The sequence below is a fragment of the Lissotriton vulgaris genome, chromosome 1_1, assembly GCF_964263255.1.
Source record: "Lissotriton vulgaris chromosome 1_1, aLisVul1.2, whole genome shotgun sequence".
Taxonomy (NCBI): Eukaryota; Metazoa; Chordata; class Amphibia; order Caudata; family Salamandridae; genus Lissotriton; species Lissotriton vulgaris.
In genome coordinates, this window is record NC_141685.1 from 1,106,458,237 (window position 1) to 1,106,485,842 (window position 27,606).

At 47.4% G+C, this 27,606-nt stretch overlaps 1 protein-coding gene across 3 annotated transcripts in view; it reads left to right on the top strand.

Annotated features, from left to right (window-relative positions):
* Positions 1-27,606, top strand: part of LOC147748685 (A.superbus venom factor 1-like) — a 1,068,833-nt gene that overhangs the window by 922,860 nt on the left and 118,367 nt on the right. For all 3 annotated transcript variants that reach the window (XM_086963563.1, XM_086963565.1, XM_086963569.1), the window contains 2 exons: positions 2,396-2,485; positions 2,585-2,690. In XM_086963563.1, coding sequence (XP_086819689.1) covers positions 2,396-2,485; positions 2,585-2,690 — 196 coding nt within the window. The remainder of the gene's footprint in view (positions 1-2,395; positions 2,486-2,584; positions 2,691-27,606) is intronic.

The following is a 27,606-nucleotide window of genomic DNA, read 5'->3' on the forward strand; positions in this document are numbered from 1 at the left end:
TTTCTGATGAGTGAGTTAGGTGTAAATAATCCACATTGTTTGTTACGTGCTCTATGATTAGAGGTGTTTTGTACAAGAGGGACTTGAGCAAGTAATTAGGTGAGTCCAAGAGGGTTTGAACGGTTACATTGTTTGTGATCTTTATACAATTACAAAATTTGGGCGGTAGTGTTCCCCCTGCGGAGAAATGTATGCACTTTCATTGGATTCCCCAAGGTATAGTCAAAACATGGATCTAATATGTTGTAAATTGTGTTAACAGCAAAAATGGGTGCTCGAATAGCCCTATTAACACCTACCACCTCAAGCTGTTGCCTAGCACACAAAGTGTGCATACAATTAATCACAAAGAAAGGGCTCGATCAGCACACCGAAAATGAGACCAAATATAACTTTCTAGGTAGTCCTAGACCTCCATACAGTGATACATACTGTTCACCTTAAATGAGGAGGCACGCGCCCACTTTCACAATGTCCATATCTGTAGTTACTCATTCTGTAAATATAGATATCCAAAAGCACGTGGTAATCTTCAAGTTCTTTATTCAAAAGTTCATTCTACACAAATACTTCTCAGCTCACAACGCCGACACGTGTTTCGTCTCAATCCTGAGACTTTTTCAAGGCTGGAAGTGTTAAACAAATACAAAAATCAATAATATATACAGCATCTGGTTGACAAAACCAACCACACTGGTTCTTACTCAGTAATTAATCACTTAAAATTACAACTTTCTCATCTCATTGTTGATGTTCTCAGTAAGAACAAACAGACTGTACAATTCATCATCACAAGAAAAACATTATATACACATGATTAAAAATCCACTATATACATATATACAATAATTTGTCTTCTCAGTCCTATATTGGCAGTGATTTAGCACAAGAAATAAAACAGACACAAGCAAAAGAAAAAACTGTCACACACATGGTTGATTTGGGAGAGAGATCAGCATCTAAATAACAGTATTCGTAACTTTACTCCAGCATGTCCTGTTTTTTAAATTTAAAAAGGTAATTCCATGATTTGTGAAGGTAGTATCAATTATAATACTGTCATTTTGGACCCCGAGTAATTTACATTATACATACCATGGAAAATATTAGAATCCCTCTTTGTAGTAATGGGATGAGGTCAATCAACCAATAAGTTGATACTAGTGCGAGCAAGGAACCGTCGTATATCACCCTTGGTAACAAACACTCCATAAGTGTGTAGGCACACAAGTTGCCTGCAGAAGAGGGAGAGGATACATATAATAATCACGGAATGGAAACCAAAAAAGTTAAGATTCCTTCAAGTCTATAACACAAGATTCAAATCCTACACGGAATTCTCAAGGGTCCATATGTCCACCCAGTAAGTAACGTGTCAGTGGCATTGAAACCCTGTTCCATATGCAAGACTATGGCCTCGAATAGCAAGATCATTGCAATATACCCACCCTCACCAAACTAAACAGTGCTGAATATGTCGCCTGGGTCCATTTCCCCAGAACCACCTTTGTTGCCAACCATTATACACATTTACCACTGAGTATCAGTAGTACACCTTAATGCCAAATAGTACACAAATCACCTCAAAGGCCCTAAACGATGTCACGATCAGAATCGGTCAGATACTAAAAGAATATACACATATTTGTACCCTAGTTACCTAAGCACCATATGATTGGTAAAGCAAGCAATAGACATTATTGATGGTGAAATCATTGAGAATACTCACCTACATGGTATTTATGTTAGGGGACATATACGACCGATCTTATTATAGGAATTCTCTATCCATTTCTAGTGCATACCTTGTAGGTCGGAATGTATTGCCTATTGAAAAAAATCAAAAAAATAAATAGAAATGGCATTAATATTGCGCCCCTGTATCACGAGATCAGATATAGATGATCTCAGGAGGGTAAGTGTGAAGCCACAAACCTAAAGCGTGTTAAAAGGTATGATGACACACTACAGCACTTTGCAAGTGTCTCCCTTGTGTAGCTCCAATTTCTGATGACGGAGTATATTGCATTTCCTCCTCATTACAAGATTACAAGATTGTCCTAGCACTAGCTGATGAGGTTGATACAAAATCTCAGACCACTGTCTCATATCATGATTGGCCAACATGTTTTTGCATTAAAGAAAACGCTCTACCAAAAGAAGACAGACAGAAAGACATCTCCCAGTTGATGTAGAAAAATGGACTACCACTTTCAGACTCCTACATATGTGTTTTTTTCTGATAAGTGAGTTAGGTGTAAATAATCCACATTGTTTGTTACGTGCTCTATGATTAGAGGTGTTTTGTACAAGAGGGACTTGAGCAAGTAATTAGGTGAGTCCAAGAGGGTTTGAACTGTTACATTGTTTGTGATCTTTGCTGTCTTATGTCTAGCTTTCAGAGCCAGTGGACAGATACATTGACAAGTTTGAAATAAACAACGATCTGTCAGATAAAGGAAACCTAATCATTTATTTGGACACGGTAAGGATCGCAACACTTCTGTTGAATTGAACACTTTCTTCAGTGGTATTACTTTGTACCTTACCTTCTCTAATATGAGTATCTTCTGTTTCCCTTTAGGTTTCACAAAAGGAAAATTACTGTTTTTCATTTAAAGCCCACCAATATTTCAAAGTTGGTCTGATCCAGCCAGCTGCTGTCACTGTGTATGAATATTATGCACTAGGTAACCAAAATGAAACCTCTTTTTATAATATTAGTAAATGTATAGGATGATGGGGGAAAAAAAACCACTTAGAATTATAGCAGTCAGCTTCCTAGCCTACTGAGCACTCTTAAATTTGGAGTCAAACTTAAAGATCTCTATAACTGCTGGCACTTCTATGATTAGAAATGGGTTGTTACAGTTCTTGGATTGGAAAAGTCAGGAATCTACTCACAAAGGATGTCGTAGATTGTTTACTTTTAGATCCACAGCAAATGCAATAGGCAAAAATATTTGTCTCAGAGGAGAAACATCTTCTGCTAAACAACTATGAACATGAGGATGTTTCTTTCCCTTTCCTGCACTAGAGCAACAATTACTTCTATTTTTCACAAACGGAAATTTGTATAAGTGTCTAAGGGGCATATTATCAAGGACCGCTGTTAAAATTACCACCGTTTTATCGGCAGGAAACTGCTGATAAAACGGCGATAATGGGCTTGATAATACGCCCTTGTTAATTCCCATAGAAGCCCATGTTCTGATGTTAACATGGGCTTCTATGGGAATTAACAAGGGCCTATTATCAAGCCCATTATCGCCGTTTTATCAGCTGTTTCATGACGATAAAACGACGATAGTTTTAACACCGGTCCTTGATAATATGCCCCCTAAGTTTCTAAAGGCATATGCAAAATGTTTGTGAGCACTCCTGTTACTTTACTTCACTAGCATCGTAGCAGGGCTCTTAAGCAAAAAATTTCCTAATGTGGACCATAGGTCATGTGGGGTGTAGAAACATTTAGAAATGTCATACAGGACAGCTACCGCTTAAAAACTGGGGAGGTAGGAAAAAGAGTGAACATGTTATGCTGATGTTACCTGTAATTTCATGAAAGTTGGTGTTGTAACATTTTAATGTAAACTACAATGTTTCCCCCTTTAAAAAAAAAAGTGTTTAGCAAAAGTAGACATAAACGTTTCATTATTTGCCATCTTTAAAATGTATTGATATTTATATAGGATAAATTGTAAAATGCAGACCACTATGTCACAGTCCCTTGGTTATTATCAAAAGGTTTCCTACATTCAAAAGTATACCTAGTTTTACTGTTACCTTCTTCCTTATCCTACGTGTGAGAAAATCATCCTTTTTGACTGGTCACTTCCATTTTTTTCTGACTGCTACTGGTACCTGACTCTTTGATATGATACCCAGGCCCACGGCAAGTGCTCTGATGAAAAAAGTATATGGTAATTAGTGTCATGTTGTCTCGCCTGACCCTGTCTTGGGACAGGGCAGGCGAACAGGAAAAGGGAAACAGGAAACGGGAACCGGAAAAAGAATTAGGCTGTGAGCCAGTATGAGACTGGCAGGGAATAATGAAACACGTACCTCCAGTCACCTCCGACTGCTGTGTGTTTATTACAAAGGGTGATCGCGACACTGGCGACGAGGGTGGGATGTGCACAAGCCCACAAGCAACGCCATCGCCCAGCCATCCACATTGTGGCCAACCATGAGTCCTGCAGTCCGGTTTGCCGACGGCACGGAAAGAGCGCGAAAATCGAACCGGCATCGGAACTGCCCTGCATACACCTGCCAGAAGCCTGCCGACCTGCCGAAGACATCGCGCCATCCATCTGAACCGGGAGCGCAGAACAGGAGCGCGTGTGCAAGAGCGCTTGTCCCTTCGCGTACACAGACACGAGCAGCCCGGAATACAAAGCGGCATCATCGTGGCGCGAGAGACCCGCCCGCCTCTAAAGACGTGAAGAGCACGGCAGGAGCACGGCAGGAAACGAGGGTGAGTCGTGCCCCCAGCGTCGCCAGATAAAACAAAAGAGCATTTTTTGCAACATAAGTGAGAGTACAAGAGTACAGGTGGGGAGAGACACGACGTCCCACATGGCGGCCATCTTAGAGTCAGGCACCAGCCGCCAGATAACCCACAATTTTACAACGGCGGCCATATTGAGGTCAGGCGCCGTCCACTGCAAAGTCACAGAACAACATAAAAAGAGCGGAAAAGCCTATAAAAGGATAAAGTCAAGTCTCCTGCATCAGAAAAAAATAAATAAACAGAGAACGAGGGTCTTGTGTAGCATACAGTCAGCTACATTACGTTGCACCATAACAAAACTCAGAAAGTTCCTCTTTCAGCGGAATAAAGCTTGCACGCAGCCACACTAAGTCACGACTTCCAGATGTCAAACACAGCTCCTGACAGCTCATCTGGAGGGAACGGCGTAGCAGGTCCAGCCCCACAGGCTAACACAGGAGTACCAGCCCCGCAAGTCAACGCAGCCATGATGCCTCACGCTCCAATGGGGGCCCCCTTCATGCGACAAACACAGCCACTAGTATTAACGCCAGGCAACAGCATGGGGCCAGCATGGAAGAGCTGGAGCGAGTACTTTGAGGACTACATGGTAGGATCCTTGGTGCAAGACCCTAAACAAAAACTAGTGGCACTAAGAAACTTAATAGGCCAAGAAATTGCGCAAATCATCAAAGAATTACCAAATGCAGCATCTGTCACCTACTTGGAGGTAAAAGGTGCCCTCGACAGACGATTCCTTCACAAGCGCAACGTAGACTATGAACGATACACGTCCAACTTAGCCACTCAGGAAAAAGAAGAGTGCATGAGCGACTTCATCATGCGCATCAAGCGGATGGCACGATATTGTGAGTTTGACAACTTCAAAACAGAGGACGCCCTGCGACTTAGCATTATCGATGGATGCCAATCTGAATCTCTCCGCCGGAGACTCCTAAAGAAACAATACACTCTAGAAGAGATCGAGGCACTAACAAGAATTAACGACCAAGCAGAGAATTATGCCAAACGGATGGAAACTCACAAACCGGACCGGAAGGAACACGCCCTCCGAGTCCAGACACACAGATCTACCAGAACTACCAGACCCACGTCAAACTCTCATAGGTCAAGCCAGCAATCCTACAATACTCGGAAAACATCCTCCAAACGAAGCTCGCGGCACACCAAATCTACCAAATCAGTGCCCACCTGTTACAGATGTGGACAGGACTACCCACATTCAGGACAATGCCCGGCAATTGGTCAGCGGTGCCATCGCTGTGGGAGAGATAATCACTTTGAAATAGCATGTCAAGCCAAACAGTCAACCCACAGGTCGTCAAACAAGAGTCACGACACGCGACACCATGCACGGGCCATAAAAGGGAGAGAAGGACGTTCATCCAGTTCTTCAAATTCCAGCATTCAATCAGCACACTCTTACCGATCACGAGGTCGATCCACAAGCACTCACCGATCTAGACACCAGAAGACAGAGTCCTACCGGTTACATAGAACCACGTCCAGTGACTCCTCATCACACACGCCTGTATCGCAGGACAGCGACGAATACATTTGCATGGTATCAGACCCGGACCGTCTGAAACGATACCCAAAGCTGGACATCATGATAGGAGATCACCCAGCGAAATTTGTCCTGGACTCAGGAGCGTCGCTAAATTACATCTGCGCTCTAGAATATTACAACATGAAACAACGACCCAAATTGGAGCCAGCAGCCGTCCGCATATTCACATGGATGTCACGCAAACCTCTACCTTGCCTGGGCCGTTTCCACACTACCCTCACTTTCAAGGACCGGAAAATCTCAGCCTATATTCATGTGGTAGAAGGACCAGATGTGGCAGACTGCCTACTCAGCCTACCCACAGCAGAAAGACTGAAACTTGTGGAACTCCTCTATATGACCGAAGATGCCCCTGACATCGTGGCGAAATTCCCGAACCTCTTCAAGGGCCTTGGGAAACTAAATCATTTCAAGGTAAAGCTGCACATTGATGAGCGTGTGACACCCATCGCTCAACACCACAGGAAGGTGCCATTCCACCTACAACAAGCAGTCGACGACGAGCTCCAAGAACTTCTACAAACGGACATCATTGAGCGCATGTCAGGACCCACCCCATGGGTATCACCAGTCGTGGTGGTCCCTAAAAAGGGACAGGACAACAAGGTCAGACTGTGTGTCAACATGCGTGCACCTAATACTGCCATCGAGCGGGAGCGCCACCCGGGGCCTCATATCAGTGATATCATTACGAGACTCAATGGCGCCACCGTGTTCTCCAAGTTCGACCTCAACAAAGGTTACCATCAGCTGGAGCTTCATGAAAAATCGAGATACATCACGACGTTTACCACACATCAAGGCCTCTTCCGTTATAAACGCCTGAACTTCGGCATTTCCTCAGGCGCCGAAATCTTCCAGGAAGCCATCCGGCGGGTCATACAAGGCATCCCCAACGCCTTCAATTATAGTGATGACCTGCTAGTCTTTGGCAAAGATCAAACGGAGCACAACACCGCTCTGGACAGGGTATGCCACGCGCTACTGACTGCAAACCTAACACTCAATGCCAGCAAATGCGATTTTCACAAAGACACCCTGAAGTTCTATGGACATATCTTTTCCAAAGAGGGGATGAGGCCTGACCCAGAAAAGGTAGCTACTCTCGCTGACACCCCGATACCCCGAGACGTGAGTGACCTCCGCTCATTCCTTGGAATGGCAAGCTACTGCGCACGCTACATCCGCGATTACACCACGATCAGCTACTCCCTACGAGAACTTACACGCCAGGGTCAACCATTTGAATGGACTGATGCATGCAAAAAGGCATTCACTGTGATCAAACAAGCCGTTGGATCTGCCATAAACCTTGCCTACTTCGACACAAAGAAGAAAACTGAAATCACAGTTGACGCCAGCCCGGTGGGTCTGGGTGCCATCCTGGCCCAGTACCGTGAGAACTCTGACCAGCGCCACATCATTGCGTATGCAAGCCGCAGCCTCACGGACACTGAAAAAGCCTATTCCCAACCAGAGAAAGAAAGCCTAGCTGTGGTGTGGGCGTGCGAACACTTCCACCTGTTTGTCTATGGCAAACACTTCACAATTATCACAGACCATCAGGCCCTCATCACGATTTTTGGAAACCCCAACGCCAAAATGCCGCCACGCATTGAGCGGTGGGGCCTACGCCTGCAAGACTACATATTCACCATCATACATAAGCCAGAGAAAGCCGAGAATCCAGCTGATTTTATGTCACAACACCCTCTAGTCAGTGCTCGAGCTGCCCAATCCGTCGCTGACGACTACATTCACTTTGTCGTTGACACAGCATGTCCACCCACGGTCCCCCTGGAAGCCATTCAAGAGGCATCAGCGCTCGACCCGCTTGTGCAGGCAGTCATGACCCGCGTCCGCACAAACTCCTGGAGGGATGCGAAGCGTTCGCCCAAAGACTCTGACCAGCTTCTTCGCGACCTCGCTGCTTTCCAGCGCGTGCATGATGAACTCTCCATCAGTGACAATGGGCTCCTTTTGAGAGGAGGGAGGATCGTGATTCCACACAAGTTACGCCAAGGGGTCATCAATTTGGCACACGAAGGCCACAGAGGCATAAATGCAACCAAGAAGGCTCTGAGAGAACGTGTCTGGTTCCCCACGTTGGATCAAATGGTAGACGCAACCTTGAAAGACTGCATGACATGTCAGGTGGTCAGTCGAGAGGAACCACCTGCACCGCTCCAAATGTCAGAGCTACCGGAAGGAGTATGGCAACAAGTTGCAGTCGACTTCTTCGGACCACTGCAGTCAGGACAATACATCATAGTCGTCATGGACGAATACTCTCGATTTCCATTTGCACACCTGATAACGTTCACCAGAGCAATGACAGTCATCCCAATACTTGATGAAATCTTCGCAGCATGGGGCATTCCCTTACGGGTGAAATCTGACAATGGGCCCCCATTCAACGGCCATGAATTTACAGACTTTGCGACCCACATCAACTTCAAAAATCAAAAAATCACTCCACTATGGTGGCAGGCCAATGGCATGGTGGAACGATTTATGGGGACACTTAAAAAAGCAATTCAGCAAGCTGAGCTGACACACCGAGACATCCAACAAACTCTGAACGAGGTATTAAGAGCATACCGGACCACGCCACACGGCACCACAAATCAGTGCCCGGCCACTGTGATGCTGGGAAGGGCGCCTCGCACTCGACTACCCATAGTGAACACTGCACCTCAACAACAAACCATCACCGTTGATCACAACACACTAGTCGAGATGGACCATGAAAAGAAACTCAAAATGAAAACATATGCCGACCGGCGCAGACGCGCCAAGGAATCTAACATTCCGGAAGGTGACTGGGTGATAGTCCGAGGAGACCGGCGAGCCAAGGCAGACAGACGATACCTTGATATTCCCCTACAAGTCAGCAAAAGGAAAGGGACCATGATCACGGCAAAGGCTGACCACAAACAGATAACAAGGAATATATCGTACTTCAAAAGATGCAACTTACGCAGCAACCACGAGACTTCCTCGAGCCAATTTTCAAGTGATTCAGCAAGCCAAAGTGACAGTAGTGACCAAAATCACCGCAGTCCCACACGAATCACCAGTGCTGCCAAACACCCCGTCCAGGCATCAGAGCGAGAGAAACGTCCACAACGCCTGATAAGGAAACCTCAGCAACTCGTTGAAGAAATGTAAAGGAAGGTGAGACTTTGTAGAAAAGGGGGAGATGTCATGTTGTCTCGCCTGACCCTGTCTTGGGACAGGGCAGGCGAACAGGAAAAGGGAAACAGGAAACGGGAACCGGAAAAAGAATTAGGCTGTGAGCCAGAAAGAGACTGGCAGGGAATAAAGAAACATGTACCTCCAGTCACCTCCGACTCCTGTGTGTTTATTACAAAGGGGGATCGCAACAATTAGGTATAATTGTAGCTGTTTTCCGGTGTCTGGCTGGGAAGGAATCAGCCCAGGATTCACCTGCCATCGGTGGACCTCAAAAGGAAGGATACAGATTATGAGTTCATTCAACTAAATGTTGTCATGTCATCCAAGTTAAAGAAAGGACAAGAATTGCTGCGCTCCATTCGAGGGAGAATGCAGAAGCTAGAGACAGAATTAACAGACCTGGAGCGACAATTGCCTGCGGAGTCTACTCCTGACATACTAGCACAAATTAAAACTAAGATAGAGTATTATAAGGACGAGGCCCAAACGGAAGTAGTTCATTTGGGGAAATATGCAACTACGAAAATGTACGGGGATGGGGAGAGACCAGGCGCGACATTGGCAGCACTGAGCCTACCAGTTGGGGGTCGAGTGAGGTGTTAGAGCTGTGTGATGAGAATGGTACAATACTAAACGGGGCTGCATAGATAGCGGACAGATTTTGCTCTTATATATGGATCTCTGCACCTCACGCGCATTCGACTTGGATGAGTCCAATGAAGAATATATATCATACATAGCCATGACGTGGCTTTCAAATGCACACAGGGAACACTTGATGGTGCCATTGCGCCCCACTGAAATAACTGCGGCGTTGAGCACAATGTCCAATCCCAAAGCCCTGGGGTCAAATGGGCTCACTGCAGCGTTTTATAAAGCCTACCAGGATAAGTTGGTTCACCATTTGGTAAATCTATTCGAGGAAATGGCCACAGATGGCATCATGCCTCCTAGCATGAGAGATGCCACTCTGATCACTCTGTTTAAGAAAGACAAGCCCCAGCAAAAATGTTCTTCGAACCAACTACTTTTGCTGCTTAATATGAATATCAAAATATTTGCCAAAATATTAGCGAACCGGCTCAGACCTTTACTTCCTGTGGTAGATGCCCCTGAGCAGACTGGTTTTGTACCTACTCAGTCACTAATGAATAACCTACGAACTCTCTTTGGTGCAATGGTCGGTATCGATCCGGAGTCCAATGGCGCAGGAATGTTTCTTGATGCCGAACAGGCTTTCGACTCCGTTGAGTGGCAATTTCTGAGAGCTGTGATGAGTCGCGTGGGGGAGATATTCGTTAAGTTAGTGAATGTTCTTTATGAGCAGCCCACGGCATGGGTACGCGTGAACTGACCTCTTTCAGAGCCTATACACATCACACGAGGCACAAGGCAAGGGTGCCCCTCTCCCCACTATAGTAAGCGCTAATGGCGCATGTACCTCGGTCACCACGAAATAAGACTCCTGCAATATAATCTGATAATTACTGCTTACGCAGATGATACGCTCCTTTATGTAAACGACCCTGCAAAGAGTCTAATGCCAATTCTTCAGGAGGTGGTGCGCTTCAGACGGCATTCGGGCGTATGCTTTAACTGGAATAGAACTTAACCACTGGAAACTAGGACACTAGGGATGTAAACCTCTACAGGAGCACCGTAGTACTCGTGTTACCTAACCCACAGGAAGCGGTTGCACAGGTTCAAAAGTTTTTCGGGTTTCGTCGTGGAGATCTATGGAGCCTTGGAGTGAAGATGCTGCAGGCGGCCAGAAGAGAAGAGTCCAGGTGGATCCAAGGGTGGATCAAAGATGTAGAGGACCTGAAAGCAGAGGGGACAGAGTCTGGGTCACTAGCCAGTGCCCAGCGTGGAACCAGGATGGAACCAGGCGATGTCGGGATGCAATCAGGTGCTGATGGGAAGCTTATCTCTGCAGCCACGCGGTCCAGGAGTCATCGACGACAACCAGGATGAAGTCACGATCTGTCCCACAAAGTCTCTCGCTGTCGGCGGTGTCGACTTCAAGATTGGAGGCAACAAGCCTTGGCAAAGGCAACCCACGAAGGAATCGATGTAGGCTTTTTACTCAGACCAGCAAGGTCTGAGGGGCTGCTTCTTTTCAGGGAAGCAAGGGCCAGTCTGGAGCAACCAGACCAGCAGTGTAGTTTCTCAGGATCTTTGCCAAGATGGCCACTAGCCAACGGGTAAGTGACCAGGCATAGGCATCAAGCAGGAAAATGCAAAAGGGCCCCACGCACAACTTGTGGAGTGTGCAGGGCTGATCTTTGGTGCAGATGCTGCTCGGGGCTGGGGCTTTTCAAACCCCAATGCACAGCTTCTAGGGGAACTCGGGGGCTGCATAATTAGCAGGTTGCAGACTTTTCAAGATGGCCGGTCCCACGTCTCACGTCGCCTCCACGGGTCTCAGCTTTGCAGGGACTGTGGATCGGGCTGTTGGATGTCTGGGAATCTGGTTCTTGTCAGACTCTGGGCTCGGGCTCTGGCGGGAGGCGGCGGCAAACAAGTTGTCGATCGCTGGATGGTGTCTGCTTGTGCAGGGTGGTCACTCCTTGACCACAAGGGAGATTCTTCAGTCGTCTTCTTCCAAAGTAGAGTGATGAAGGTCCAGAGTTTCGTTTCAAAGTTTCAGTCAGAATAATCTAACGTCCTAGTGACTCAGCTCCTACCTATATACTGATCTTAGGGGCTGGATTACCTGCTAGGTCCCTCCTATGGGTGGGACCAGGGAAGGGGGCGGTTACACCCCTTTCCCTTTGTCCAGTTTCACGCCAGAGCTGGGGCAGGAAAGCCCCAGCACCGGTTTGAACTGGACTATGCATGGGACACCTTGTGTGCCCCAGGCAAGTCTCAATCCTTTGCGCCCTCCCTGTCCAAATACACAAAATCCTGTCTGGGGTGGTGCTAGCACCTACCAAGGCAGGAAACTTATTGTCCAAGCCTCCCTCGCTGGAAGGACTCCCAGCAGCAGGAGGTCATACTTGTGTCTGTGGCAGCAGCGTCCATTTTGTGATGCTGAGGCTCTGGTTAACTTTAACCGGGAACAGTTAGAACAACATATCTTCTCCCTCTAGAAGGGTGGAATGCTACCCCCGTCGCCTGGACTGGCGAGTAGGCAGTATTCTAAATCGTATGACACCTTACTCGACATGTTTCGATAAAGCCAAACCATAGTTAGCTTCTAACCGCAAGGATTATAATGCACTTAAGAGTATATGGTATGGCAATATCCCAGAACAGCTAAAGGGCATGGTTCCGAAAGCTGCAGACAGGCTCATCTCATGCTAGAGCACCATCTCACATAAAACCAAGCACTCTGCCTCCAGGATTGTTAAGGCCTGCCATAGGAGTGACTTATAGGTGTATATGTGTGTAGATATAAGGTTAGATATAGGTATACTATATCTAAAGCAAAGGGTGATTACACCACCTTGACCCAGCTGAGTGATCAGCTAGTTGTGTCAATTTGGATGGCCAGCCAGGGGTGGCATAATGCATGCTGCAGCCCCTGGTAGGCCTTGAATGCCAGTATGCCCTGGGTACCTATAGTACACTGTACAGGGGCTCATAAGGTGACCCAGTATCCAATTGGAGATGTACCTAGGGTACATGGAGTCCATTTTAGGAGAGATCAAATAGCCTGGGGCCCTGATTAGCAGGATCCCAGGCCAAAAAAGTCAAAAACCAGCTAAACACTAGGCAAAAAATCTGGGGTAACCATAGTCAGGTATCCACCTTCCTACAAACCGGACATTGTTATCCGCAAAAATTATGGGCGGGCGATACAGAAACTTACCGAATCTATTGAGAAATGGATCAGACTACCTCTGTCCTTACTGGGTCAAGTATCGCTCCTGAAACTGATTGTATTACCACAGTTTCTGTTCTGTTGTTAATATACCTATATTATTACCAAATTCTTTCTTTTGCATGCTGCTATCCCTCCTGACTCCGTTTATATGGTCTCTATTGAGAAATGGATCAGACTACCTCTGTCCCTACTGGGTCAAGTATCGCTCCTGAAACTGATTGTATTACCACAGTTTCTGTTCTGTTGTTAATATACCTATATTATTACCAAATTCTTTCTTTTGCATGCTGCTATCCCTCCTGACTCCGTTTATATGGGCTGGGAAACAGCCATGGGTAAAATGGGATATATTATTCAAACCATATTCCGCAGGGTGACTTAACGCCCCTTATTTCAAATTATACTACTGCGCTGCACAGTAGATGCAGGCATATCAGTGGCTACACTGGACTCAAGACAATCCACAATGGTTCATCGAAAGGGAGGATGTGTACCCATTGTCATTGCCAGTTTTTGTTCAAAGAGCCATGCAGACACTTTAATGTAATTGACCCAGTTGGGTGTACTAGGAATCTTCTCTGGAGAGCCGCTGGCAAGCATGGTATGACTCCGCTCTACTCTCTTAAACTAACACTCGAGTTGTTCAACAGGTTACCAATGGGGAAGGAAAGAGAATTCCTCTTAGCAATGCGCTTGCTAGGAATAAACACTGCTGGTGACTTCTTTCAAGACAGGGTGGTCAAGCAGTTGGATAAGATATTATCAGACACATTGGACGCCCACATGCTTGCTAAATTTCATTACTTCTGCGCACATCATTCACTCCATGCAGTATTAGGAGAGGATATTGGGGAACCTCAGGAATACACCCCTCTAACTTATTTACTATTTGCCAAATCCCCACACCATATGATATACATTTTGTACATCCTCTCCAACACAGCAACCTGGCCCTTAAACACTAAACCATTGCATGATTGGCGTGCAGAATTACAGATAGATATTACAGATGAACAATGGTCATACAACTGCACAAGCATGAAATCTGTCTCACAAAATGGAAAACATCACTTAATACTCTTTAAGTTCTTGTAAAGAGTTTATTACACCCCAGCTCGCTTGGTTAGGTATGGCCTCAGAAAGGGTGATAGATGCCCGAGGTATCAGATGAAAATTTCACACATCTCGCCTGTAGCTGCCCTGGAATGCATAGGTTCTGGGAGGCAGTGCATATTGCCCTACAAGACATGGCAGTGGTGGATTTGAAGTTGACCCCTTTGGAGGCCTTGTTAGGCTATACTAAAGGGTACCCCAAGGCCACGAGGATGCTGTTATCCCTGGGTATTTTGGTAACTAAGTGCAGGATGGCATTGCGATGGATGGGAGACCCCATGCCCACATTAAAGGATTGGTGTGCAGATTTAACCTATTGCAGTATACACTCTGAAAATGTAAATGCTCTTAAGCCTGTGCGTAGCAAACCAAAGAACATCTGGGATGCGTACAGGGTATATTTGACAAAACAGGCTGCAGCAACTTAATCAGAGTAAGAACAGAATAGGGCGGAATTGGTTGATTTAATGATACATAGATAACAGAACCTCAATATGTCCAGAGTCTGCTGCACCTTGTAATCATGATGAGCTGGTTGGTGACATCATTACCCCTGGTTGTTAAATAGCAATGCATTTGAATGAATGTACAAAGGTTGTACCCCCATAGCTCAAGAGGCAGAATGTTGTACCAATCAGGCTGAAAATGTCACAATGGGTTTTTCTTTGTCCTTGCTGCTGCTATACTTAATGTAATTATTATTGAAAATAATGTTTGTATGCAAATTGAAAATAAAGTAAAAAAAAAAAGAAAGGACAAGGAAGCCAGGAGGTGTGCCCCAGCAGGAGTTAAGGAAGCTGAGGAAACAAGATACCAGGCAGAAAAGAATATCATCAAAGATGCCAGCCACAAACCAAAGAAGAACCAAATCAGAAGCAGTGAAGAGAGGCAGGAGGTCTCCAAGCCTGTATCCTATCATCGAGACAAGGAGGCTGGTCAGGAGGGCTAACCTCCTGGAGTTCCAGACCAGCCACAGCCCATGGTAGGGTCGTAGCTTCCCAGAGTTTTCAAATCACAGCATGTCGGCTGAACACGTTTTCAATTCTTGGCTTTCCAAATCATAACCACAAGTTGAACTAATCGTCTTGAAGCTCGAAACAAAAAGTACAAATCACAGAGCCTGTTTGCAGTCCAAGGAGGGGTGAACGACAAGCCCCAGCATCTCCTGCGGCAGCCGCCGCTGACGCTAACACTTTCCGTGCTTGGAGGTGCGTTTAAAAGCCAGCTTGGTCCCCATGAACGCGGGACCCGCCCAGGCGTGTGCCAGGCAAAGATCGAGCCAAGAGCGGGCTGTCTGCGCCCGTCAGAGCAAGAATGAGGCAGGGCAGGGCCACATCTCTTAGTTTCTTTGCGTCAGTGGATGGTGTGGACCCACGGCTTGTCTGTCTGCTATCCTGTAGAACTCTCCGCTCAAAAGGTACTGTGACAGTTGCACCAAACTCGCTGTTGACTAACTGTTGACCAACTGTCCCTCATATAAGCACTGCTCCCATCCTTTTGCCAACATGGATTGAGCAGAAATACCGCCTCTTTTGGAACTATAGGAGAGTTTGTGGAGGGATGGATGTGTACTATGGGGGCCATTGAGATTCATTACTTACACTGAGTGGAGTGGGCATACATAAGAAACTTTTGTACATTCTGCTTCCTTATTAAGGGCCTAAATGGTCATTGGCAAAAGGAAGGGCCAAGACAAAGTCCAGGGTGCACCCCGCTCCAAAAAGAGGGGCACTGGTGCTATCTGCCACGAGTCAATGGATAGGATAGAGACCCTTCTCTCTGAATGCCACAATATAATTAGCTTAGAAACTCCCTTGCCTCATGCCCAATTAGTATACCCCACCAGTTTAGACAACAACCTTGGCCCAATCAGGAACACCTTCCCCTGCCTCCTCTAGAAAAAACTCCGGCCATTCAAATCCAGTCGTTTAAGAACTCTTAAAAAGGAAACAGGTCCAGAAGTAGTACCTCTGGCTCCATGCCACAACCAAATACATCGCCACCATCTAGTGACACGCAGGACCCCAATGAGGAGGTACACGTACCCCAAATAGAGTGCCATAACAGATTTGACGTTCTCTCAGCAAGGGGCAATAGAGAAATGGTGGGCGGGGTGGTTGACTAAGGGGATAGTAAAATTGTGGTGGGTGGCTTACTGCAGGCTCAAAAAAACACTATTGAGTCTCTGAGAGAAGAGGTAGCTGCCCTAAGGAAGGAGGTTAAAGATATAGTGGGGGCAAGATTGATAAACCAAATGTATCAGAGGCTGACACTGATTCTTCCCCCACAGTTTGTAAGAACCCATCACTCGCAGGCACCGGGCCCACAAAGGTGGAAAGAGGTAGGTCTCCCTCCTGGTCCAAACATGATCTATTATGACCCCCAGCCTCTGCTTATTCCAAATTGCCCTACCTACCAGACAAATGGTTTGACTGGTAATGGTGTTGCTAGTAATGTGCATCTAAACAGGCCGTTGGCACCCGCGATTACCCCAGGGAAAGGGGGAGGAGAGGGTGGCACTGGAGAGTATAACGTCATCCCCAGAAAGGCAATCTAGTATGTTTGGGTCCAGGGGGTTACTAGGGAAGGGTAAAATAGTGGACGAAAACTATATGGGATCGCAACAGCAGGCCAATAACCATATAATATATTTAACTGAAGTGCCCATATTGCCAAAGAGAGGTTACAAAGACTGTGAATCACTTAAAAACAAGGTCACCCACTGGTTTAGGGACATCCAGCACTGCTACTCATTCAGAAGGGATGATATCAAACATTTTAAATGAGTAGGGGTCCTGGGGTCTAAAAAGGATGTGGTGATAGTCTCGTTTTTTTGTTTGGCCCCTGTTGATGGTCTAATGTAAATTGACTCCCGTACTATCCCCACTGTTAACACCCTATTATGATTAGATTTACACCCCTGGCAGAAATGGATAAAGAGAATTTAATGATTTGCGGGTCTGCACTGAGTGGGGAGCCCCGAACTATAATAAGTGGTGCACAGGTATGACTATAGAGATGATAATCACTGCACCTAGATGAATGGGCAATCCTCTCTGGCCAAATTCAGGAGGGGTCTGTAGAACAAGCAGTCATAGAAATGGGGTTGCCTGCTACAACGGAGTGAAGTAGTGTGCATTGGAATGTTGAACAAGGAGGAGCGGGGGTTAGCGGTCACCCCAATGCTGATCACAGTGAGCATTACCAACTATAGCCCTACAGTTCCTCATCCAAGTAAACTAAGGATTTTGGTTTGGTATGTGGCAGGGATTTCTAAACTTTTCGCTTATCCCAATTGGGGCTCCTTTGTGGACTCACATGATATAATATTCTTTCAAGAAACATGGAGTTGCATACCCCATTTAGGAGTGGGTTTTCTACTTATGGCCTAAATGCCACCAGGAAAGAGAAGGGGAGGCCATTGGGAAACCTGGCAATTTGGGTCAGAAACGCTCTTGGCTTAAAATAAAATTGGTCCCTATAGATTCCCCTGATATATTAGCTATAGGCCTAAAACATGTGGTGATCTAAAAACCAGGATCTATAATGTCTATAATTGGGTCGACCGGGGCACTGAAGATACTAATACTATCAAAATCCTAAACCATGTACTAACTGAATCCATTGATGGTGCGCCAGCCCTGGTAGCTGGGGATCTAAATTGTATCTCTGAACCCTTAGCTATGATCCCTAGAGAACTGACAGAGGATTGGGATAAAGTCTGGCAGGCCCCTCAGCTTGATCTCGTCCCAGTTTGGTGGGCAAAGATAGGTAGTCAGGTGCTGGCCCTCTCATTGCAGCACGACTTGAGAGTCTCAAACAGGAGAACAAAATCAGACCAAAAAGGGGAGCTAAACTTTAATAGACCTGGCCATGCCAGCAGTATTGATAACTGCCTGGTTGCACTTAGTGTTTGGCCACTAGTTCATGATATGGTAGTAGTCAATCACTTAGATAGTGATCATAATTCCCTGACCCTGTCCCTAAAGAATTTGGGTGACAATTCTACTGAAATAGATAGTCAAGGAAAAAAGGACTGCATAGAAATGATTAAATAAGACTGGGTGCAGAAACATCCTGAGGACCTGGAACTAGTGAAATACATTGTACACCAGAATGTGGAAGACTTGTCCAATTGCCCTAAAGATATTATAATTGAGAAGCTGCCAACTAGGCATGAATCCACATTTGACAAAATTAGAGATCTATTGGCTAAACCGTGCAGAGAGCAGAAACTGGAGCACAGATGGATCCAGGCAGTATGGTACAACCAGGACTGCAGGAATGCGAAGGCTGACTTTGTACGGGCATAAAAATCCAACGCTCACCCTGACCTAGTGTTATGTAGAAGAAACTATAAAAAAAACTCTACAGTTAACTAGGATGAGATGAGTAGACTCTCTTTGGTCCACCCTTCAAAAGGCATCTCTAGTCAAGGATTCCAAATTCTTTTGTAAACAAGAGGCCTACTGGCTCAATGGCAGGGAGACGAAATTGGACTTTACAGTCCAGCCAGAGGAGTGGGTGACCCATTTTGGGGGGCTTTACGCACCAGGTGGCAGCGAGTTGGAGGTTCCTCTATAAAATTGGGAGGGAAACCAAAATGAAGCTGTGGTGGGCCTTGTGCCCTCCATGGAAGTAACACGGTGGAAATTCGCTTTAGTATCGAAGCCAGAGCCCCTGGCCTTACCGAATCCCAAACGATCTGCATAAAGAGGAGTTAATTGTCTGGGTCCCTTACATGGATATGATTATAAATGCTATTACAGCAGGCATGGATATCCCTCCATTCTGGAATATAGTGGAGATTATCCCTATTTTTAGAAGGGTGACAGGGACAACCCGGCCAGGGATAGGCCTATAAGCCTAATCGACTCATAGAAGAGGCAGGTGTTGCGACAAAGTTCAGGATTGGATCTCAGAGCATCATATTTTGAGCGATTTTCAAGCAGGCTTTCATGCGAACATTAGCACATTCGATTAGGTCTTCCGCTTCCACTGTATCTACTGAAGGGAGGTTAGTATTAGAGGGGGCAAACTATATGTTGCCTTTGTGGACCTACACACTGCATTTGATCTGGTATCGAGAACAAAGCTGTGGAGGCAATCAACTCACTGAGCAATTCCCTGTCAAATGTGGGGTGAGACAAGGGTGAGTCCTAGTGCCCATGCTATTCTCCCTTTTTATTAATGGTGTTATTGATTATTTAGACAGAGATGGATGCAACGCCCCAAAGGTGGGGAGCAAAGAGTACCAGCCCTACTCTTCACGGATGACACCATATTAATTTCTAAATACTCCCTTGGTTTGCAACAATTGTTGAATAATTTTATTGAATTCTGCAAGGAGCACGGCCGGGTACTAAACAAGGCAAAAATGAAATTCATGATTTTATCGAAGGATAATTCTAAGCCATCCAAATGGCAAATGCACATAGGAGATAGCCCACCCTTGCATTTGATTTTTTGGGTATTCACCAAACCTCAAACCTAAGCTGGGCATCTCACATTGAAAAAGCTTCACTATCACTAATTCAACAAACTGCTCATTCAGGTAACTGTGAGGGTGGGCGTACTGCGGGCCGGAAAAGCAGGCGAGGAGGCCGTATATAGTGAGCTATATTGTGGTTTTATTTCACAAGAAGGCAGATGGAATGTCACAGAACATGAAAGACAAGGGTGGTCCGTATCCGCTCTCCGCTCCGGGTCTTGGGTGTAGTCCTGGGTCTTCGTAAACTTCACCGACAGCTCCGATGTAAGGGAGGTCCACGGAGGGCGGTAAGAGAGGAGAAACAAAAGGACCGTTAGTCTTATCCTTGGCTTTCAAGACTCTATACCGAACACCGTCACCCGGGAAGTGATAAAGGGGGAAGAAGAGATATCGTGAGGAAAGGGGGACACGGGAAGGCAGGAACGGAGGGGAGGGTTGATTGAAAGGGTGTCGGGGTGGGGGGTGCAAGGAAGAAGTAAACGGTTGTCACTCAAACAGTGCGTGTTCTGTATATTGATATTTACAGTGCAGGGGTCGTGATTGCTAAAGAGAAGGGTTATTTACAGGGCTTTACAGGAACTCCTAGTGAGGGGGGTGTAGGGAAGGCTTAAGACACTCACCCGGTCCGCCGTAACTCTCCAAGTGAGTTACGGCCGCTCTTCAGCCACCTCCTGTGGGCTCCACCACTCTTCGGTCCACTCCTCGTCGTCACCCGTCAGTTCTCCTTCTCCAGCGTCAGTCTGAGCCTCCTGCCACGATACTCCGACTCTGGGCTCTTCTCGCGTCCTGGTTTTATCCTGTGTTGACTCCGCCCCGAGGGCGGGACTTCCGGGGTCGGAGGGATATGGTTCCTCTGTGCACGTTGTTCTGGTTGGTCCCTGAGGAAGAGAGAGGGGCGGGGATGCGTTGGTTATGGCTGGCCCGCCGATTCCTGTGTGTCTCATGGTGTCTGGCTTGCTCATTCGTAATCCCGGTGGAAGGGACGGAGGTAGGTGCGGGGGAGGGCGGCCTCCGTTGAGGGGCGGCGGGGACGCCGTCTCACATACCCCTCCCCTAGCTGTCCTTCTTGTACGGGATGGGCTTTGAGGGTAACGGGAAAGGAAGTCGGCGTTTCCCTGGTCACTCCCCTTTCGATGTAGTGTTTTGAAGTGAAAGGGCTGAAGGGAGAGAAACCAGCGGAGGACCCGGTCGTTTTGGCCTTTGTTCCGAGCCATCCACTCCAAGGGAGCATGGTCAGTGTAAAGGATAAAGTCTCTGCCCTCCAAGTAATATCGCAGATTGTCGATGGCCCATTTTATGGCCAGGGCTTCTTTTTCCACCACTGCGTAATGTTTCTCTCGAGGAAACAGTTTGCGACTCACGTAGAGGATGGGTCGTTCGTTCCCGAGGGCGTCCTTCTGGGACAGGACGGCCCCCAACCCATGCTCGGAGGCATCTGTTTGCAGAATAAAGGGCAAGGAGTAGTCCGGGGGTACCAACACAGGGCTGGAGGTCAAGGCACCTTTCAGGTCCGTGAATGCGTTCCAGGCTTCGGGAGAAGGGTTCCGTAGCATCTCATCTGAGCGGTTAGTTTTCTTCAGGAGATCCGTCAAGGCAGCGGCTCTCTGAGAGAAATTAGGCACGAACCGCCGATAATACCCAAGAAGGCCTAGGAATGCTCGGAGGTCTTTTTTTGTTTGGGGAAAGGACAGGGACTGGATAGCTACGGTTTTACTTTCCTGGGGTCTTATCAAACCCTCCCCTAGTAGATATCCCAGGTATTTGACCGTTCTGGCCGCCAGAGTTGTTTTGGCAGGGTTTATGGCGAAACCAAAGGAGCCTAGGGAAGAGACAACATCACAGAGATGCTTCACATGCTGGGGCCAACTATCGCTGAATATGACGATATCGTCCAGATAGGCGCCCGCGTATTGTGCATGGGGCCTCAGGACACGATTCATAGCTCGCTGAAATGTGGCGGGTGCGCCATGAAGACCAAAGGGCATGACCAGGAATTGGTATAACCCCTCCGGGGTGGAGAAGGCGGTCTTTTTTTTGTCTTGTTCCCGGAGGGGTATCTGCCAATATCCCTTGCAAAGATCTAGGGTGGAAATATACTTTGCTTTCCCTATCCTTTCAATCATTTCATCCACCCGAGGCAAGGGATAGGTGTCAAAGGTGGACACTTTATTAACCTCCCGAAAATCTATGCAGAAGCGGACCGACCCATCGGGTTTTGGGACAAGGACGATAGGGGAGTTCCACTCACTGACTGAAGGCTCTATTATACCCATCCTTAGCATGTCGTCTATCTCCTGCTTTATCACTGCCCGACGGGCCTCGGGGACTCTATAGGGTCTTAATCGGACTATTTTTCCAGGTTCCGTTTCGATGGTATGTTCCGTGACACTGGTTCGACCAGGAGAAGAAGAGAAGACCCCATTAAGAGGTCCTAGGGCTTTGCGCAGTTCTTGGGCTTGTAGAGGAGGCAGTTCAGGGTCAACACACGGGTCAAACGGAAAGGCCAGGGGATTATTGGCTCCTAACAACACCGGACGGGGACCCTCCCACTTTTTAAGCAGATTCACGTGGAATATCTGGGTGGTACCACGTATGGCGTCCAATTCCACCTCATAGGTAACTGGCGTCACCTGCCGGAGAATGGTGTACGGACCTTGCCACCTCCCCAAGAGCTTCTGGTCGGAGGAGGGCATCATGAGTAAGACCAGATCGTTGTCAGCAAATACCCGGGGACGAGTGCCCTTGTCGTATTGCTTCTTCTGGCTGGTTTGGGCACTCTCAAGATTCTGTCGGACTATGTTCCGGATCATGGCTAGGTGAGTTTTTAGGTTTTCCATATACTCCGGGAGCGGCCGTGTTCGATCCGGCTCTGCTTCCCAGGCCTCTTGGGCCATGTCTAGGAGGGTACGAGGGGGACGGCCATACAGGAGCTCATAAGGGGAGTAGCCGGTGCTGCTCTGCTTCTTACAGCGTATGGCGAACAGAGCTAAGGGCAGAATGTCTTCCCATCTTTTGGCTTCTAAGCCCAAGAGTTTTTTCAGGGTCTGTTTTATGGTGGCATTGTAACGCTCTACCAAACCATCCGTTTGCGGATGGTATGCCGAGGTACGGATTTGCTTTATTCCCAGCTCAGCACAGACTCGTTTCATAAGAGATGAAACAAAGGGGGTACCCTGGTCAGTCAGGATTTCCCGGGGAAACCCAACTCGAGAGAACAGGGTGATCAGGGCTTTCGCTATAGTCTGGGTGGTAGGCTGACGTTGGGGAATGGCTTCTGGGAAGCGGGTGGCATAGTCAACTATCACCAAAGCATAGCGACACCCGCTGCGGGAGGGTAGGAGGGGCCCTATGATATCCATACCTATCCTGCTGAAGGGGACATCAATGAGAGGAAGGGGTTGTAATGGTACTCTCGGGGGTTTGTGACGACTGTTTTTCTGACAGACCACACATTCGCGACAGTAGGTTTTAATCATCTGATATACTCCCGGCCAATAGAACTTATCTAAGACTGCTTGACTGGTCTTCTCATCCCCGAAATGGCCTCCTAAAAGATGGCTATGAGCAAGGAAGAGGACTTTGTCTTGGAAGGGACCGGGAATGAGCAACTGTGCGGTCTGTTGGGTCCCCCCTCCCCGATACAGTAACCCATTTCTCTTAAAAAAATATGGACCTACTTGTAAGGGGTCTTCGTGGTCAAGGACCCTTCCCCAAGCTTCCTGTAAGAGCGGGTCCTCCTGTTGGGCCGCCCTGAACTCTCTATCGGTCTGCCATGGGTGTTCCTCTGTTAACACGGGGTATGCACTGACGTACTCCTTCTTCTCCTTTCTCTTCTGGCTCTTAGGTTTATGTGGTTTGGGCGGTCTATCCGGAGGGGTTTGTCCCGGATAAGGAGCGTCCTTCCACCACTGGGTCAGGGACTCTGACGTATCATGAAGGAGTGTAGGTAATCCCGGATAATCACTACCGAGAATAGCCTGCTCAGGTAGGGCGGGGACAAGACCTACGGTTAGGTTCGTTCCGGGGTCCCTCTTGTGTTGTACTTGTACTTGAGTGGTAGGGTACCGCTTGGTGTCCCCGTGTACACATTGGATGGCTACTACTCCCGTAGGGCCATGGACGGGTTGAGGCAGATCTTGTGGTCTTATTACGCTCTGGCGACACCCGGAGTCAGCAAGAGCCATGAGTCGCTGTCCGTTCACAGTCACCGGACAGTGAAACGGCGGGGGAGTGGACCCGGGAGGGTTGCACAGGTAGTTCCTTACCAAGCCAATGTCCATGGGTTCCTCCTTCTGGGGACACATCCGGGCGATGTGGCCGAACCCACCACAGGAGTAACACTGGGGTCCAGGGTTGGGGGGCCGGAACAGGACCGGTGGACCCAATAGGGGAGATGGTTCCGTTCTTCTCATCGGTTGGGGCCGAGGAGGACGTGTGGTCATAGGGGTCACATTCCTGGTTGTGTGTTCCTCCTTTCCCCGCTGGAGCTCGTGTGCCCTGCTGTAGGCGGAGGCTATCTCTATAGCTGTTTCGAGAGTGAGCCGGGAGTGTTGCCTCACCCAGCGCTGGGTGGCCGGGTGCAAGGAGTTCAGAAACTGCTCCAAATAAATTTTCTCCAGGATATTGTCTTTGGTAGCCGTCTCGGGTCGAAGCCATCTGTTGGCGAGATCTCTGATTCGAAAGGAGAGGGCCCTTGGGTTTTCCTGGGGCCTCTCCTTGGCTTGTCGCAATTTAACTCTATAGGTGTCGTCATCAATGCCAAGGCGTTCCAGGATACAACGTTTGATGTCCGCATAAGGGGTGGTGCCTTGTATGTTGGCCTGCTGGTAGGCCGCCTGCAAATCGCCGGTCAGAAGGGGACCCAGGTATTGACCCCAACGATCCACAGGCCAGTTGGCGGCTTGGGCTAGCCTTTCAAAATTGGTGAAGAAGTAGTCCGGGTCCTCTCCCGGGACGTACTTCTGCAGGACAACTGACGGGAAGGAGGAGACTGGTCTTGGTTGTCCCAGGGCAGTTGTCAGCTTTTCCATGGTTTGTTCATGGGTCGCCCCCTGACCCTTTAGGACATCGTGGAGCTGTCCCCTATCATTTTCAGCAGTCTTTAGGAATTGTTCCATAAGCTTGCCAAATTGCTCCTGGGATTCCGCCATCTGCTTAATCACGGCCTCCATGCTTCCAGCAGATCCCACTTCTGACACCAGATGTGAGGGTGGGCGTACTGCGGGCCGGAAAAGCAGGCGAGGAGGCCGTATATAGTGAGCTATATTGTGGTTTTATTTCACAAGAAGGCAGATGGAATGTCACAGAACATGAAAGACAAGGGTGGTCCGTATCCGCTCTCCGCTCCGGGTCTTGGGTGTAGTCCTGGGTCTTCGGAAACTTCACCGACAGCTCCGATGTAGGGGAGGTCCACGGAGGGCGGTAAGAGAGGAGAAACAAAAGGACCGTTAGTCTTATCCTTGGCTTTCAAGGCTCTATACCGAACACCGTCACCCGGGAAGTGATAAAGGGGGAAGAAGAGATATCGTGAGGAAAGGGGGACACGGGAAGGCAGGAACGGAGGGGAGGGTTGATAGAAAGGGTGTCGGGGTGGGGGGTGCGAGGAAGAAGTAAACGGTCGTCACTCAAACAGTGCGTGTGCTGTATATTGATATTTACAGTGCAGGGGTCGTGATTGCTAAAGAGAAGGGTTATTTACAGGGCTTTACAGGAACTCCTAGTGAGGGGGGTGTAGGGAAGGCTTAAGACACTCACCCGGTCCGCCGTAACTCTCCAAGTGAGTTACGGCCGCTCTTCAGCCACCTCCTGTGGGCTCCACCACTCTTCGGTCCACTCCTCGTCGTCACCCGTCAGTTCTCCTTCTCCAGCGCCAGTCTGAGCCTCCTGCCACGATACTCCGACTCTGGGCTCTTCTCGCGTCCTGGTTTTATCCTGTGTTGACTCCGCCCCGAGGGCGGGACTTCCGGGGTCGGAGGGATATGGTTCCTCTGTGCACGTTGTTCTGGTTGGTCCCTGAGGAAGAGAGAGGGGCGGGGATGCGTTGGTTATGGCTGGCCCGCCGATTCCTGTGTGTCTCATGGTGTCTGGCTTGCTCATTCGTAATCCCGGTGGAAGGGACGGAGGTAGGTGCGGGGGAGGGCGGCCTCCGTTGAGGGGCGGCGGGGACGCCGTCTCACAGTAACATACACAAAAAACAGTGTCCAGGAAAGTAGCCCCAGCATTAGAAATATATAATACCAAAAAACTGGGAGGAGCCCTCTATGGGTCTGATTTGTGGGGCACTGGAAATATAAACTCCCTCATTTTAGTAGAAAAACGGTTTCTTCGATCAATGTTGAACCTCCCCACTAGTACCCCGCCCCTGGCACCTATGTTTCTGGACCTGGGCCAAAAAATGATTTTGTACAAGATAGGCTACAAGCAGTTAATGTTTTGGCAACGCCTGTGGTTGGTAAATGAGCTCACCCCATACAGAGTAGAGACGATTGATCTCTTAAAGTGATCACAGGTCAACTCTATTCTGTGGTTTATTTCCCTGAAGAATTTATTGAAGAGTATTAGGATGGAGGAATATTGGTCCACTCCAGAAACCCTGGGCCTTATCCCAAAATGCAGTGTCAAAATGTTATACAGGGATACTATTATGGAGAAGGAGATAGCCAAACGGGTGGGCACTCTGACCCAAGATTTTATCAATTATAAATTTGTCCCTTTTTATAAGGAAATCATTGATGAAAATGTACCACCACTGGCAACACCGTTTTAAATCTTTACCAACTAAACTTTTTTGTAAAAAGTGGTATAACAATGCCTCCACAGTGGATCAGTGTCCTGCATGTAAGGTTTGCCCAGAGTCAATACCCCACCTGTTATTCTTCTGACCCTACTATAAAAGCCTGCACGGCAAGTGGATTGTGCCATTGTGTAAACTGATTGGGCCCGGGTATTACCTAGAGACTATGAGAATCCTAGCCATCGACACACGCAGGGTGGTGGTATTTGGTCTGGCCAGATTTTGCCATGCATTATGGATCAAACGTTCCAAATATATTACATAGTTTCCTAATCGTTTGTATATTAGAACTGGGACTATTTTACGGATATCAAATTTTAACTTTGTACTGTTTTAACGACTGCTGTATATTGTAGCTTGTAAATCATTTTTTGTTGCTTGTACTTTTTTTATATCGTATGGCAGTTTGCAATTTATTAAGAGTTTTGTGATCGAAAATAAAGTATATGATGACAGTATAATTGCAGATGTCAATGACAGACCCTGTCATTCCTTAGTATATAATAGGGCAAGGGGGGATGCCACACTGCCTATAAGTCCCTAGTATATAATAGGGCATGGAAGTTTAGAGGCCCAGTAGATTTCCTCCACTACTGTGTTGTCTGCTGTCACTTTTAAAAGCATCCTTGCTTTGCAGTCTGTATTTAAAGCAAACTATGTGACTTAGGTGGTACAGGTACTTCCGAAGTGCTAATCTACCTTATTCTTACATATGTAACCCCTAAGGTCTCCCCTAGGTTTCCCAGGGGTGGGGTGCCATATATCTATAAGCAGGGACTTCATGAAATATGTTATTTATATGTCCTGGTGAGAGAAAAACTGCCAATTCCATTTTCCCCATTGTAGATTATTAGCTCTATAGGATAACATTGCAATATTTCATTCAAAGTAACTATTGCTAGAAAGGGGCTAAATTGTCATTCAAAGACATAAGCAATTGGTAATGATAAATCCAACAACTTGCCACTGTTGAATTTATTATAACTGGTACAGAAAATAAGTTATAGAACTTTCTTTTCTGTGAACCAAAATTCAGCCTCTTACCAGCCTCGCTGGATTGGTCAGCCTTAACAGACTTAGCCAAGCTGCTTTGATGAGG